Source organism: Rhinoderma darwinii, chromosome 1 (assembly GCF_050947455.1).
Source record: "Rhinoderma darwinii isolate aRhiDar2 chromosome 1, aRhiDar2.hap1, whole genome shotgun sequence".
Taxonomy (NCBI): domain Eukaryota; kingdom Metazoa; phylum Chordata; class Amphibia; order Anura; family Rhinodermatidae; genus Rhinoderma; species Rhinoderma darwinii.
In genome coordinates this window covers 54,418,287-54,435,281 of record NC_134687.1, presented here as the reverse complement: position 1 = coordinate 54,435,281, position 16,995 = coordinate 54,418,287, and the positions used below count along the sequence as shown (strand labels likewise).

General features: G+C 43.5%; 1 protein-coding gene across 3 annotated transcripts in view; it reads right to left on the bottom strand.

The window, feature by feature from the left end:
* RBPJ (recombination signal binding protein for immunoglobulin kappa J region) overlaps positions 1-16,995 on the bottom strand; it is a 66,813-nt gene that overhangs the window by 42,205 nt on the left and 7,613 nt on the right. Inside the window, exon 1 of one of the 3 annotated variants that reach the window (XM_075849487.1) lies at positions 13,445-13,521. The exons of 1 other annotated variant lie outside the window; for it this stretch is intronic. In XM_075849487.1, coding sequence (XP_075705602.1) covers positions 13,445-13,459 — 15 coding nt within the window. In that variant the 5' untranslated portion in view covers positions 13,460-13,521. Of the gene's footprint in view, positions 1-13,444; positions 13,522-16,995 lie in introns of those variants that run through there. One more of the 3 variants, XM_075849511.1, reaches the window with a different exon arrangement.

The following is a 16,995-nucleotide window of genomic DNA, read 5'->3' as shown; positions in this document are numbered from 1 at the left end:
AGTCCTCTGAACAACTAGAAATTAAGATACTACTAACATGTGCTCTGAAATCTCCTAATGCGAATACAAAGACCCCAAAAACCAAATAGGTCAGTGGGGCAAAATACTGACAAGTGTCAAACAACAAATCAGCTCATCTTACCCCCTAGATTACAAGGTGGAGGCGCTTTAGAGAGTGGTTCAGGCACATCGCTGAGCTCCATGACCGCAACAAAACATTAAAAATAAATAAATTTAAAAAAATAAAAAAGGATGTATATTGCACATTGACTATGATTTTAACTTTGACCTGTGGTTTGCCATGAAGCGGACGTCGACCTCACTTATTTCCTGTGGCCAGATAACAAAAAGGAGAAGTGTTGGCAGAAAACAAAGCCATAGGAAGTTCTCCATAGAAACCAATATTGTCTATAAATAATACGATTATAGAAGAGAAGGATTAGTCCTGGCCACAACCAAGTGTAGGAAAATAGTAACAGTATAACAACGTAATAACAGAAAAAATAAAAATGTAAATGCCAAAAAACACCATTAACTATACACAGTCTCTGATATTCCTTCATGAAAGCAGTAAATATACCAGCCCGGCACAAGATCCCCATAAACTACCACAATGGTTTTCAGGAACACTAAAATATAGTCCTCTTCTTGCCATAAGGGAAGCAGTTCATTTTATTTCTCTATTTCATATTTATATAGATATGACATTGTAACCTTTCATTACTTATCGGCGGAATAGATGATAAAATGTTAGATCTGTAGTAAATCAGATCAATGGGGCTACCACCAATCGCAAGAACATGGGACCCCGACCTCTCCTTGCCAGGAGACCGTAGTGCTTAGGAGTTCAATGCAGAAGTGAGTAACTTTGCGCACCTCACATTATGGGAGATACATGCTCAACCTTGGGGGGGGGGGGGGGGGTGCACATAGGAGAGACCACGGCTACTGAACACCAATTTTGGTGGTTGCATATAGGAGAGAGCTGACAACTTCTGCTGTTTTTTTTCCCTTTACAGAGGGGTTACTGAACTTCTACTGATCACCAGGAGAGAGCAACACTTCATTATGCGCTTGGCGACGCTGAACACCATGAGAGTGAGCAGTGCTGCATTGTGTTCAAGCAGTGTCAAACGCAAGGAAGCGCTGCCCTCTCTCCTGGTGATCTGCGCCGCCAAGCACACAACAGCGCTGGACACCGGTGCCACACGTTGCGGACCCCTGGTCTAAGGGGACATGCATAGACCGTGCATATTTGCCCGCGTCATTTACAAATTCTGGAGGGCTAGAAGATAAATATTAAAAACTTTATTGAAGTGATTCTCTGGCCCCAAACACATCTAGTGGGGAGCTTATTAAGATCAGTAGGACATTTTATGTGAAGCTTTTACTTACATCAGATCACGGGGACGCTTAGGAAGGTGAAATCATTCAGCAACTACTAGAGGCTTCAGTACAAGTCATAACGGGGGAAACAACGTGATCTTACAAAATGTGAACCTGCTGCACGTACGTATTGAACATGTGCAGCCGCTAGTAAGGATTGTGGAGAATGGAGCAGAAGTCAAATAGGAAACCGTGAGGAAGATTTATTACTACAGTGCACCAGATTCATCAAAAGGGCATGACCAGTGGACGTTCTTAGCCAACGCCAAATGGGACCTCCCAGTGTTTTCCACTATTGTTCTATGAAGAAACGTGACAAAAGATCCTTATGAACAAGTTGTGCTCAGCAAGACTCTGACACCCTCGCTACAAAGTAGACAGAGCTAGAAAGTTCGGCTTGAATCTATGGGCTGGTAAACCGCTATTAGATGCTGGAGCTGAGCGGTTGTTGGGGTACGTCCACACATAGCATAGACACTGCAGAATTTACGTACGAATTTTCAGTGCAGAAATTCTGCAGCATTTTCGCAAGAGAATTTAACATGCTGCAGATTGACAATCCGCACCGCAGGTCAATTTCCGCACGTCTTCTCTGCTGATATTTCTGGCAGAGTGTGTATAAGATTTTCCGCTTTGCGGCTACTATAATACACTGCGGAATTTCCGGTCGGAAAATCCAAAAGGAAGTTCTGGTCGGAAAATTCAAAAGGAAGTTCCGAAGTGTTTTTACGCTACGTGTGGCCGTACATTTAGACAGGGAAGATTCATCAGACGGTCAGATAATCTGAATCGGGGATGAGTCATATCCCAGCCTCTCAGTATACAGTACAATACTGGACATTACAACCTATGGAGATGGGCAAAGGGTGATCAAAGAAAATAGTAAAACCACTTGGACAACCCTGCGGTGGCACTACAGCAAGATCTGTTATAAAAGAGAGGAAGAAAAGGATGTACCACTAATCCCAATATCATTTAACGTACTATATCTATTTTGGCTTTTAAATAAATCTTCAGTATTCTGAGCCATACATGTTCTTCACAGACAGATCTGATATGTATACATATATATATATATATATATATATATATATATATATATATATATATATATATATATATATATGGTCTGTTCTCATCCAAAACCCACAATATCAATGCATCGGACAAAGAAATCAGGTGAGAAATCAGTCACCAAAGGGAAGGGAGAGGCTGCTTCTTATCACTGGACGATCACGATGTTCTATAACAAGCCATTTGGTGTTCCCAGCTCGTGTGTGTGACCAGATGACATATTTACTGGGAACTAGAAGCGATAAAATGTTCTTTGAGTCCATTTATTACAGCACACAAGCTGTGGTAGTTACTTAGCAGGACCATTGGCGGAATGAAACACGCACATTTCTTGGAAACAATGTCGATATTCGGATTCCCAACGCTACTCACAAAATTGGGAAACGAGAAACTTGACTATATTCCAGGTACAGACATCCAACTGCTCCAAAACAGGACAAAACACACACGGCTTCTTTTACGTGGAGGGAAAGACATCGATTTCAGGGCGAACGGATGAGCTTCAGTAGTCCAGTAACAGTATATAACAAGTCTTTGGAGGAAAAGAAGGTAGAAATAGTTCCCAGCTATGTGGAGCCGTCGGCAAAAATAGCAGGAAAGGAGAAGACCGTAAGTTATGCCTAATAACACTGATTAAGAGGGATGTGGGGAGCCCCGATCTCTGCGTAAAGGGACAAAAAAAAGAAACTACTATAAATCACTGGGGGAACCTGCCGGACTGCACGACTCTCCAGAGACCAACCGTTATCACAGAGAAAATGGGGGGCCAATTTCTTCCTCGGAATACATTGTAAAAAAAAAAAAAAAATTTGTAAAATAACTTCTCTCTATTCCAACCCTAGATCACATATAGAAGTCTTCTCTCTACCAGAAGGATACGACTGGATCGATGTGTTTTGCCACAGGTTTGTGAAAAACGCAGCAAAATTGCAAAATTTTGCCACGATATTCATGAAAAAAAAAACGCATTTTGGCCGCAACGTGAAAACCCAGCCGTCTGATAATGGATAGAACAAGAAAATGAGGTCATTGTCAATGCTCCTAGGGATTTTTTTTTTTTTTATGTGTCTTGTTTTTTTACTTTTAAAAACCATGCAATTAAATTCACGAGTTACACGCAGATTTTCATGTGCAGTCACGGATTTAACCCTTTGCATTGCAATCTTGTCTCATGGGCAAGGTTCTTTGGAAAGCAAACGTCAAAATACCATATAGTCACTTAGCCGGTGTAAACAATGATGGGATTGCGGTGCTCCAACTCCTTCATTCTTCAAATCAATGGGGATCCAGGGAGTTGGACATCAAGTTATTCTAAAGATAGGACATCAAAGTAAACCCCCTTTAAAGGAACAGTGTCATCACAAATTATTTTTTTATATGTTAAAGATGTTAGTGCTTTATTAAAAACGTTTATATTTATTTGTGTGTTTGTGTTTTACTTTTTCTTATTTTTACACTTTTTCTTCCCTATGGGGGCTGCCATTTTTTGTTCCATTTCTGTATGTGTCGATTAACGACACATACAGACATGGAATACGGCAGCCACAGTCCCATAGGGACTGTGAACGGCTCCCGTCCCATTCACTTGTGTGTACGGCGTCTGTGTGGGAACTGCGCATGCGCCGCTCCCACACAGTCCAATTTGAAATTGGCGCCGTCCGGCGCCATTTTCCTGTGGACCGGAAGTCGCGGCCGGACAGTAATATTACTACTTCCGGTCGCGGCTTCCGGACTTGTGCACTTGCACCAGCGGCAGCAGACGGAGCGGACGGGCCGGAGGGAGCCGCGGCGGCAGGAGCAGGTAAGAGATTTAAATGTATGTTCCGTGTTTGTGTGTGTTTACTACTGTATGTAAACCTACTACACTGTGTGTTAGCTCAAAAAATGGCGACACACAGTGTAGGAGGTTACACCGTTCAAACCCCTCGTTTATCCCGGCACTAGCCAGGATAAAGGAGGGGGGGGATGCTGAGAGCTCACTAGAGCGAGGGCTTTTCACCCAATGTTGCAATGCTGCAATTTTGGGAATAGCTCCATCTAGTGACCAGAAATGGGTAATATTATAAATTAGAATTAATTTATAATATTTCCTGACTAGTGAAAAAAATAAAAAAAATTTGAACAATGTTTAATCACCCACACACTACATGTTTAATTTAAAAAAAAAAAAACATGTTTTTCTGGCAACACATTGCCTTTAAGTTGTATTCGCACAGGCCGGTATGTCATGACAGCGTGCCGCGTAAAATTCAGAGTAGCAAAACAAGGTGTGTTCTTTTTGACCGCATGGTGGCCACAAGTAAAATGTGTGTTTCACCTCGAACCATCGCAGAGAAAAAAAAAACGCTGTAACTTACTGTAAAACGCACACCGTGTTGAAATCCAGCATACTAGCGGCGCATAGCGGCACGTGGAAAAATACCTTCTATGCATTCGAGTCAAATATGGAGTCCATGTTTCTGCCACTAGAACTGAAACTGAGAAAGCAGTGGGCACTAATAAAAACACGATCACATGTAACAAAACCGTACCCGATAAGACATCACAACAATTTAGCTTGTTCTGATGGAAATTTAGGATTTAAATAACAAAAAACACCTGCTTAGGATTTTCGGTCTCAAGTTTTGATATAAAAACAAAAAGAAAAAAAGAAAAACACCACGTCACAAAGACAAATACAGAACTACAAGAAAATAAAACATTGTGCGTTTTCGTTCCTTTTTTAAACGCTGCCAAAATAACCGCATTTGTAAAAACACGACTAGCTTTGAATGTGAGGCCCTGTTCACACGGAGTATTTCGACAAGCTTTTTGGAGCGGAAACCGCTCCGCAAAACTCGTCAAAAACCGGCCGAAAATGCCTTCCATTGATTTCAATGGGAGGCGGGGGCGGTTTTCTCCCGTGAGCGGTAATACCACCTCGCGGGAGAAAGGAGGAACATGCCCTATCTTCGCTCGTTTACGCCTCTGACCTCCCATTGACATCAATGGGAGGCAGAGAAAGCGTATTTCGGGGAGTTTTTTGCACGTAGCACTCAATGGGTGCGAGTGAAAAACGCAGCAAAAATCGCAGCAAATGACATGTAGGAAGGAGAAAATCTGCCTCAAAATCCCAAATGGAATTTTGAGGCAGAATTTTTCTCCTGCAAAAAACTCCGTGTGAATGAGGCCTAGGATTACAGCTGAAAAACTGTAAAAATATGCTGGTATTTAAAAAAACAAAAACCAATGCGTTTTGGCAGCGTTTGAAAATGCAACTAAAATGCACAATGTGAAGCGCACACGCTGGATTTGCAAGACAAACCCACATCAAAATCCACAAGATCCTGAGCAGATTTGCTTTCCACTGTGGAATTTGCTGCTGGAGATTTTCCTGTGGATTTCACGGAGGCTGGGTCCACACGTCGCGAATTACCGGAGTTGCAGATTTGATCTCACCCTTTTGCATTGCAAATGGTAAAAATTCCAATGAGAATTTGCAACAAAAAAAAAAAAAGTTTTTTTAAAAATAAGTCTGCGGCTGCGGATCAGCAGGTAAATCGGCAACACTGGATGCCTTGCGTTTTTTTCATCCCCATTGAAGTCATTGGGAAAAATGCACAGCAAATTAGGGTACAATGAACACAATTGACGTGCCAGAATTATTAAAATCTGCACCGCAGGCCAAACTCCGCGCACTGAATTTCCACAGCGTGTTAATAAAATTTTGAAAAAAGGTCATCCACTTGCCTCGTACTGTATTCTGCTGCAGATTTTACCTGCGCAAATCTGCAAGTAAAATCCTCAGAATTTCCACCGTGTGTTACCATTGGGTTCATTCAAATGATGCGGCGAAATTGCAATCCAGCAAAACGCTTTAAAAAACCGCAGCATTTCGCTGCGATTTCACAGTGATAAACCGTGATTTGATTGCACATCTGAACATGCCCGTTCACAGGGGCAGATTGTGGCTTTCTTCTTTTTTTGCAGCAATTTTGTGATAATTGCAGCAAAGAAAAAAAAAAAAAATACCCTAAGGGCTTGTTTAGACGAACATACAAATGGCGTGTGTATCTTTGGGGCTGTTCACAAGCCTGTTGTTTTAACGGACCGTGTGAAGGGCCTGTGAAAAAATAGGACAAGTCCTATTTTTGTCAGATTTCACGGATCCCTCAATAGACAAGTCTATGAAGGATTAATGAGAACGGGCTCCACGCGGGTGCGAATCAGATGGCCGACTTCGCACATGTTCGTCTGAATATAGCCTAAAAGCTCCATTCACACTGTGCTTGCAGAACACGGCATGGACTCCAATGGGCCCAACATATGCCAATAGTGTCCTTTGGCATCAGCTGGGCTGGTAGGGCAGAGTTTGCACGTCACAGATATGTTGCGGATTATCGCAGATTTACCCTTTGCACTGCAAAACTGCGAGATCTTTGTCAAATTCACAACAAAATCCGGGACGTGTAGATCCAGCCTATATGTTTGTATTCTTTTTCTTTTTTGGAGTGAAAAATGCAGATTGCAGAAAAAAAATATAGGCGGCATCCATCAAACAAACGTCTGACAGATGGCATACACCCAGTAACAAGAGAGCCTTAGGCCTCATGCACACGACCGTAGTGTTTTTCTGGTCCGCAAATTCCAGGACCGTGTTCCGTGAAATGTCCTCCGCAGTTCATCCGTATGTAATCCGCAAAATGCGGATGAAAAAAAAAAAGCCTAGGTAAAACAGGACGACGACAGAACTCATTCCCGCTCGTCGCCTAGCAACACTTCCGCAAATCCGCAAACTGCGGATGACACACGGAGGTGTATCCGCAATTTCCACGGGCCCATTGACTTCTATTGGCATGTCCGCATCGAATTTGCGGCCCGTAATAAGACATGTCCTGAGTTTCTGCGGCACGGATGTGCGGACATGCGGAGACCCGTGAAAACACGGATAGTGTGTATGGGCCCATAGAAATGAATGGATCCGCAATTCTCCCGTGGATTTGCGGGAGAATTGCGGACGCAAAAACACAGTCGTGTGTATGAGGCCTTAAGGTCCTCTTACACCGGCCAATTTTGGCTGGCGCAACGACCGCCATTCAACAAGACAGCTCATTGATCGGCGCTCGTTTGCTCCAGTCACAAGGAGCTATGTATGGGGACGAGCGGTTGTTAATGCGATCGCACGTCCCCATACATAATCATGTCGCAGCGCGTCTCCTTGTTTACACTGGTAGATCTGCTGCCGGCAACAATAATATTTTAGTTTTCTAAATGATGCAATCAGCAGATGATCGAGCGTTTCCCCGTTCATCTGCTGATCGTTCCCCTGTTTACACAGGGAAATTATCGACAACAAGCGTTCTACGAACAATCGTTTGCACGATAATTGGCCGGTATAATAGGGCCTTTATACACAGAATTGTGTCCGGCAACGAGTGCGAACAGACCATAAGACGTTGTTCGTTTACATGGAGCATGAGTATGATGCCGAACGGTTGTTAATATGATCGCTAATCCTACAGTTTGCATCTTGTCGGCACCAATTCCCGTTTACACGGTTAGATGTGCCGCAGACAAGGTTCATATTTAGGAAGCAGAAAAGATCCGATCAGTCAACAGACTTGTGTTTGTTCGTTTGCCGGCTGATCGCCGCCATGTTTACACCGGCCAATGATCGGGATAAAAGTGCGCTCATTCGCCAATCATATTTAGTAATAACCTTTTCCACATCAAAAATCTGCTCATTTATAAGCTGCGGACCTTCTCCTGTCCACTAATAAATGCACAGGAGAACAGTCCGCTATACAGCACCCCCATGTGACTAGCCGGCAGGTAGGGAAGTGTTTTTGACGTGACAGTTCTGCGTAGAGAATGAGGTTTTAGTCAGTATGTATTAAACAGAAATAAACCCATTGAATTGTGATTTGCCTACAGGGTCATCAGGTGTGGCCGCAAAAACAACTCCCTGACCTGATGATTCACGGACATCCCAAAACCAGGCTCATTACCAACCAAGAACGTCTGGCACAACGCCCAATAAAAAGTCAGCTTGATAACATCACCAGACCCAAATGACTTCTAACTGCAAGACGATTCTCAAGAGATTGATAAGGCTCACGACAAGCCCGATCCATGTTTTATAAAAGCATGTGGACATTGTTGAGGGGGTCCCGAGCAGGGGTCCCCTATAGAGGTGCCAGAACAGAGAGCCGCCTTGGTGGTCAATATGTGATACTACATTACTTCTAGAAGCAGGTTAGCAAAGCCGATTACTGTGTCAACCCTTTTTAAAAAGAAGCTATCGGCTTTGCATAATCCTTTATGTTAGAAGGATCCCCCAAAAATCTGTGGATTACAAGTTTATCCTACTACTGGAACCCCCAGTGATCAGAACAGAAACCTGGTAGCAAGTGTTAAATTTGTATGCGAGATTCCCTCCCACATTTACAGAAGCTGTGAGTCCGGTTACTTTACCTTATTCACCTTGCTGTAATTCTGGGAAGTGCTCCCTCTGGTGGCCAACATAGGAAAACACGTCAAATTTGTATTTAATTTTGTATACATCCCACCATGTGGAAGAAAAAAAAAAATATAGAAAAAAAACTTAAATATAATAAAAATAACTTGAAGTTAAAAAAAAAAAAGTTCCCTTTAAAATAAAAACATATATAGTTCAATAGTGCAACTGCCGCTAGTTTATTAATTCCCTATCTCCTAACTAATCTAATAGGTTCTTTGATGCTGATAACTACAGTGTCATTTTTTTTCCCCCAAAAACTTTTATTATTTGCAAAGTTCTGAGCATTCTTCTAAATATGCTAATTTGGCTATACTTGTCAAACGGGAGGTTAGGCCCCACGCACACGACCATATTTTTCAGCCGTAATTGCGGATACATTAATTTCTATGGGCTACTGACACCTTTCCGTATATTTATGGATGGGTGTCCGTTCCGTAGAAATGTTCTATATTTTACGGATCATGTCCTATTCTTCTCCGTAATTACGGCACAGTCTCCCCACAGAAGTCTATGGGCGCTTTCGTAATTCCGGACAGCTACGGAAGCGTTGGTAGGCGCCGCCAGGTTTGCAGATGTTGCACATCATTGTTAGGGTATGTTCACACGAGGGCGTCCGTAACGGCTGAAATTACGGGGATGTTTCAGCCTGAAAACATCCCCGTAATTTCAGCTGTAACGGCATGTGCAGGCGCTTGAACGCCGCGTCCATTACGGACGTAATTGGCGCTGCTATTCATTGGAGTCAATAAGTAATGGCTCCAATTACGGCCAAAGAAGTGACAGGTCACTTCTTTGACGCGGGCGTCTATTTACGCGCCGTCATTTGACAGCGGCGCGTAAAATAAGCCTCGTGTGAACAAACGTCTGCCCATTGCTTTCAATGGGCAGATGTTTGTCAGCGCTATTGAGGCGCTATTTTCGGACGTAATTCGGGGCAAAAACGCCCGAATTACGTCCGTAATTAGTGCGTGTGAACATACCCTTAGTTTTGTTTTTGCCAGATCAGTATATACGGATGCACTACAGACCATGTTTGCGGATACCGTTCCGTATATGCGGAAAAGTTGCAGATGACTACGCATCCGTATGTATGGACAGTATTTATGGATAGATGAAAATACGGTCGTGTGCATGGGGCTTAACGCTTTCTTTTTACTGTATGCGGTGTAATGTTTTCTGTATGACGCTGTCCAATCATCATACAGCTTCTCCTCTCCCCAGCTCGGTAACACAGCCTGATCATATAGTATACAGCTTCCATTCCCGACTGTGTAATCAACTGGCGATAACTCTGCTTGTGTCACTGCTAGAACTGCTTAGTCTCCTCTTTCATATGCCAGCGCTGTTCTAGGTGGTCCACAGCCCCAGATATAGCTATTTGAAGTGATCCCCTTCCCTCCAGCCTCAGTCTCTCACACGGTGTGAAGCAGCTTCATGCTGATAGGACAGTGTCAGAGGCTGTGAGGAGGCTCCACCTCAGGAGAATCGCTGGTATTGACACCCATTTGTCAAGACTCATTTGCATATTTAGAAAAAAGCTCAACTTAAAATAATGAACATTTAGGGACACAATTTTCACGGGAATCAGTGTGTCAGAAGATTGGGCATTACTAACTAGTGACAGATCCTCTAACTGTATTAGAACACAATTAAGGCCCTGTTCACATCCGCATTGAAGGCTTCGTTATGGGTCTCTGTCCCAGATTCCGTTGTTTTTGCAGTACAAGATAGCGCAATATGCAGAACTGTTTTGTCCAACAAAATTATGGAAACCCGACAAAACCCAATAAAGTCAATGGGTTCCGTCAGGCGCCGTTGGTTTCATTTATGCGACGGATCCGGAGGTTTTGGTATCCTTGTTCTGCTCCTATGATGGAGCAGAACTGAACCCGGATTGCAGATCTGAACATTTTTTGGACAGAATGGCTGTTTTGTCAGGATGCGCCACCTGGTGGCTGCAGCTCAAAATATACCAGAAGTCATTTTACAAAATATCAGGCAAATTCTTTGATTGGTCCTTCCCAAAATTGTGTGTTCTGTAACTAACATTTAACAAAATATCTTCATTTTACAAAATTCATAAGACAAAAAAAAGTATTGACTGCAAATAGAACTCCATCTACCAGTGGTGCGGGTTGTACTAGTTTTGTGCAAATAAGGCCATGATCTCATGGGACAGAAGAAATAACCGCAATCCGTGGCAATTCTGCATGCGTTACTAGTTTTTCCGTGCTTTTATGGGAATGTGCACATAAATTGGATTAACTCCAGATGATCCACAACAGATTTTGTTGAAGAAAATCCACAGCATATTAAAGTAGCGGCAAAGTGGATAAGATTTGAAAAAATCTCATCCACACGCTGAGAGGGGGGGGGGGGGGGGGGAGAGAAAAAAAGCTCCTTTTTTCTCGACTGTTCTCCATGCAGCCCGACCTCCTTTGATGACATTTCATCCCATGTGAGTGCTGCAACCAATCACAGGAGATCAGGCTGCACAGAGACCAGAGGTGGGGAGCAGGGAGATGTTGCTATGGCAACACCAGTAAAGGGAAGTGTTGACTTTTTTTTTTTATCCACAGTGGCGAGTCCGGCCGAAAACTGCAGCACATTTTGGTGCAATCTTTCAGCCGAAATTCCCAAGGTTCTAGCTAATATGCACTACATACTTTTCTGCAGCGCATCAGACCTGTGTGAACATGCCCTTGCCCATTGATTCACAAAAGGGTGAAATGTGCAGCAATCGCTCTGTTGGGTTGCGTGGACCAGTCCTGTAGTGGATCCTCACTGACTCCTAACTCTCAGATTGACCTCCTAGTCCTGGATAAGATTTGTCCAGCCCTGCAGTAGTGGAGTACTAGTCCCAGATCTGACCTGCAATAATTGTTCAAGGTTACTTGACAGCAAGGACAAGTCCACAAGGGCCGAAAATGCTACAGATTTTTCCATCTGGATTTGTGGATCTAAACTCCGCAGCAGAATGCAGTAGCACGCAAGTGTTAACAAATTACACCTAAGTGTTGCAGAATTTTTGAGCACAAAAATTGACCTGTGGTGGAGATTTTTAAATGGACTTCATGGGGGAAGTTAAAATCCGCAATCAAATCCTATTGATGCAAATTACGTGTGGATCTGCAGCTAAATCCATAAGTGTGGATATGGTTTAAAATAAAAAGTATATTTCCTCACCAATCCCCTGGCGCTCCTGTGGTGACTCTTCCCTGGTCCCACGCCAGCAGTAGTTCGGTAATAGGACAGTCTACAGAACCCAAATAATTGAACGCCAGCAGCAAACGTCACAGCCCATGACTACTGTACTATGGTCACAATGTAGACACAGGGCTGCTTATTTCTAAGAGATTTACCAGATTGCTCTGAATGACTCAATATTCAGTAAACCACAAGCCATAGTCCGGCTGGAGGTGATAAATGTCTTTACTTTATATTCTGCTTGTTGCTGGGTTTACTATGTAGAAGGAGCTGCTGTGGGAATCCAGCAGGTGGTCGGCGCAGAATAACACGATTGATCATTTTCCTATCAACACCTCGATAAGGAGAACATACCATCACTCACACAGCAAAGCAGCAGGTCGTGCCACACAGTCAGCCAGCGCCCGGCACAAACACTGGCCCAACGTCCCCAATACGTACATGGTTTTCTGGTTGTAAAGCTTTATAAAGATTCTTCAACATTCTAATATACTTTGTATTTCAATTGATTGTCGTTTTCAAGATCTCTGTTTGCTGCCAGTGAATAAGGAGGATGCGGAAAACCTGTATATATAGCAGCAGACTGTATTCTGTGCGGAGTTGTAGCAGATTACAACCGCCCCCTTTGTGGTCTCCATTCAAAGAATAAGGATAACGTGATGTGTATCAGTAATACCATTCCCGCGCATCAGAAACTGGGGGTATTTAAACGCATTTGTTTTTACAGTATTTCCAATAATGACAGCCAGAAAAAGTTCCTATTGTATTTACACACAACACTCGTGTGAATATACCCTAGTCTTGTTCTCCAACCCGGCTTTTTAGCTATTGCAAAACTACAACTCCCAGCATGCCCAGTGTACAGATCTATAAAACAAATATGACAGTAAATACCAGTATAGCAACAGGTACCACAAATCCACGGCAAGTCTGCCATATCTAAACGTAACAAATTGCACTCAAAGTTTTAAAGAAATATTTGCCAGGACTAAACATCTGGTTGATTTGGAGCGGTGGAAAGTATAATTATAGACTGGGGATATTGGCGTTTTTGCGTTTTCATTTTCTATGACAGCGCTGTACAAAGCAGGTGCAAACCTTTACAAACCACTACAAAGAACTAAAGGACCACGGTGTGCTGCTTTTTTACCACAAACCCTGGGTGGTTAAAGATGAAGTGGAGGAAAAGAAAATCCCGGTAGAACTCGAAAACGCACAAAATACACTTTTGTGCAGGGGGGGGGGGAATAAATAAATAAAAAATAAATCCACACCTACCCCTGCCGTGGTCATGGCGACATGTCCCTCTGTTGTCGTGCAGTCCAGCCTCCTAGGATGACACTGCAGTTTGTGATTGGCTGCAGCAGTCACACAGGATGAAACATCCTAGGATGCCGGACTGTAAGAACAGAAGAAAGTGTCGCTATGACAACGCACGGGTGGTAAGTATAAGCTTTTAGTTTAGTTACAACACTTTGCTATCTGTAGTGGGTTTTGTATCCTCATTGAATTCAACGGGGAAAGCCCGCAAAAGAAAACGTACCATCAATTGACATGCTACAGATTTAAGATCCGCGCCGCAGGTCAATTTATGAACGTTTTCACTGCATTTTTTTCCCCCGCAACATGTGCATTCGATTTTCTAAATCTTATTAACTTTGCTGCTCCTGTAAATGCTCCTGAATTTCCACTCAGAATTCCAATGTGGAAATTTTGCAGCGTTTACACTACATGGGAACCCGGCCTAAAATGTTGTGGCTGTAATAAGGACCCTAAAATAGAGCCATCTAAAATGGATCTACGGGGGCTTTACATGCCATAATCCTGTGTGACATTGAATTCTTTTGAGAATTACTGCCATTGTAAATTCAATTGTTCTGATCAGATAAAAACTTGTCCTGAGAGGCCGCATTGTAGTGCTCGCTGTGTACACAGCAGTCTCTGGATCACAGTATTGATCACTCAATGTCACTACAACTATTATACAGGAATCACTTGTCTCCCAATGAAGATGGATTACGTTTAATATGTCCTTTCACAAAATAAAATGGTAAGTGGTATCTGCACAAAGCTGTAGCTAAGGCAACACACTTGGGCTCTATTCACGCGTGTCGGCCGATGAAAACGGACGTTTTGCACCGGTTCCTTTCCGGGCCGTGTTTCCGTTTTTAACGGACGATTTTGACCGGTTTTGCATCTGTTTTAAAAACGGATGAATTCCATTTGTAAATTTTTTGCCACACACTGCCCCCTGTAGATAACGCCACACACTGCGCCCCTGTGGGTAACGCCACACAGCATCCTTTTACATAGCACCCCCCTCATAGATGGCACCCCCTACCTGCCTGTAGATCGCGCCACTGTAGGGAACCGTTCCAGGAGAAGACCCTGACGTTCATGTATGGAGAGTGAAGTCAGGGACTTCTCCTGGAGCGGAAACACCGGCCACAGAACCGGGGATTCCACTTCAGAAGACCCTGACAACACTGTGTCCATATATGGACAGTGAAGTCAGGGACTTCTCATGGAGCGCAAACCCCGGCCACAGCTTCGGCAATGCTGTGGCCAGGGATTCCGCTTCTACAGGGAGCAAAAAATACCCTCCTCCTCCTCCTCCTCCTCACATGCACTTCGCACTGTGAGAAGAGAGCAAGCGAGCGCCAGAAAGCTCGGCCGTCAGTACGATCACATCCAAGTGACAGCCGTTCTGTGCACGGCTCCATAGACTTCTATGGGAGCAGGGCGCCCGGGAGAACGGCCGAAAATAGAGCATGTCCCATTATTTGATGGCCTGGTAAAAAATCGGCCTTGTGAATAGCCCGATTTGGGGTCTATTGTACCTACTGCGGCCGTGTGACGGCCGTTCAAAGAACTGCCGGGAATCCCTGTCATGTGAATAGGACCTTGGTCCTGTGCCGGTTGTACATGGCCGCAGCTGTGTTTACAGTCCACGGACGGGCTGAAGAGCGTCATCAGAGATCTGCATTCATTTTAATGAGCCTCGACCGCAATTACGGACCGTATAATAACGCGTCCTAATTTTTTTTCCGGATAGCATACGGCCACAAAATAACGGTCGTGTTATGAGTCCTGCCTGCACCTGTGGGTCCATCACATGATCAGGCCAATTCTTTAGCCCCTGGAAGTAACCAATGAAAGTTCCTATTCAATGATTACAAGCGGAGATCCTGAAAACTGTGAGGAATAGATACAGAAAGTATATTATAAAACTGAATAACGTTTTATTATACAAGGAATAACATTTTATTGGCTAAGACTGGACAACCCCTTTAAGAAGCCTGTATTCTGTGAATGAGGAGAGCAGGGCATCTGATTCCACATTACTGGCACGTTACATTATTGACATTGCTCTCACCCATACAATACGAAGACATGAGGGAAATACTGGTCATGTAATGCTGTAATATATACGTCATTGGGATTATAAGGCGCTTCACGTGAAATACTCCATCCTCAGTTTATTTTGCAGCCATTAAAGGGAAGGTGTCGCAAAAAAAATAATTTTGTATCAATTTGCTTTTAGTGTTTTATTAAAGTAAATTTTATTTATTTGTGTGTTTGTGTTTTACTTTTTTTTTTCTTTCTTTTACTTCACTATGGGGGCTGCCATTTTTTTTTTCATCTCTGTATGTGTCGATTAACGACACATACAGAGATGGAATACGGCACATACATCCCCATATAGAATGTGAACGGGAGCCGTTCCATTCACTATGGTGTACGCCGTCTGTGTGGGAACGGCGCATTGCTCCGCTCCCACACAGTCCAAAAGGAAGGTCTTCGGCCGAGCGACATCTGGCGCCATTTTCATGTGGACCGGAAGCCGCGGCCGGATAGTAAGTTGACTACTTCCGGTTGCGGCTTCCGAAGCAAGGACTAGGAGCGGAGAGAGCGGACGGACCGGGGGGAGCGGCAGGAGCAGATAAGTTGTTTGTGTATGTTCGTGTTATAACCACTGTATCTAATCCTCCTACACTGTGCATTCACTCAAAAAATGGCGGCACACAGTGTAGGAGGTTTGAACATTCAATACCCTCCTTTCTCCTGGCACTAGCCAGGATAAAGGAGAGGGATTAATTGAGCACACTAGAGCGAGTGTGTCTTCTCCAATATTGCAGCATAAAGTAATGTGGTTGCTTTACCACATGCCAATGCTGCAATTTTGAGAATTGCTCCCTCTAGTGACCAGCAAAGGGAAATGTTATAAATTAGAATCTAATTTATAATATTTCCTGACTTGTGAAAATATTAAAAAAATTAGAACAATGTGTAATCATGTATATAATAACTGTTTAACTAAAGAAAAAAAAAAAATTTCTAGCGACGCATTCTCTTTAAGCTCCTCACATTCTTTTAAAGAGTATCTCCACAGTAATTAAAAACTTTTGATAAATCACAGAGCCATATTAAAAGTTTCAATCGGTGAGGTCCGGGTGCAGAGACACTCGCTATCGATGAAACAAAGGTGCAGAAGCGCCCAGCTAAGCACCCTACAACATCGGCTGTGATCATCGCTCCGTTAGGCTGAAGATGGCTCACAAACATCTATGAGCCCGTCTTCAGCCTAAGGCTAGATTCACAAAGGCGTTGGGCATCTTGGACGTGTTCTGCGCTGCGGTATGCGACGTCATGCATCCCCATAGACTAGTCTATGGAGGGATGCGTGCCAAAAATAAGACATTGAATTATATAGGTCCGTGTGACAGCCGCTGTTTCAACGGGCGTCACACGAACATTTAAAACGTTCGTGTGAATAAGGCCTAAGGCTATGTTAATACAGGGCTGATACGCTGGATAAAAGCACGCAG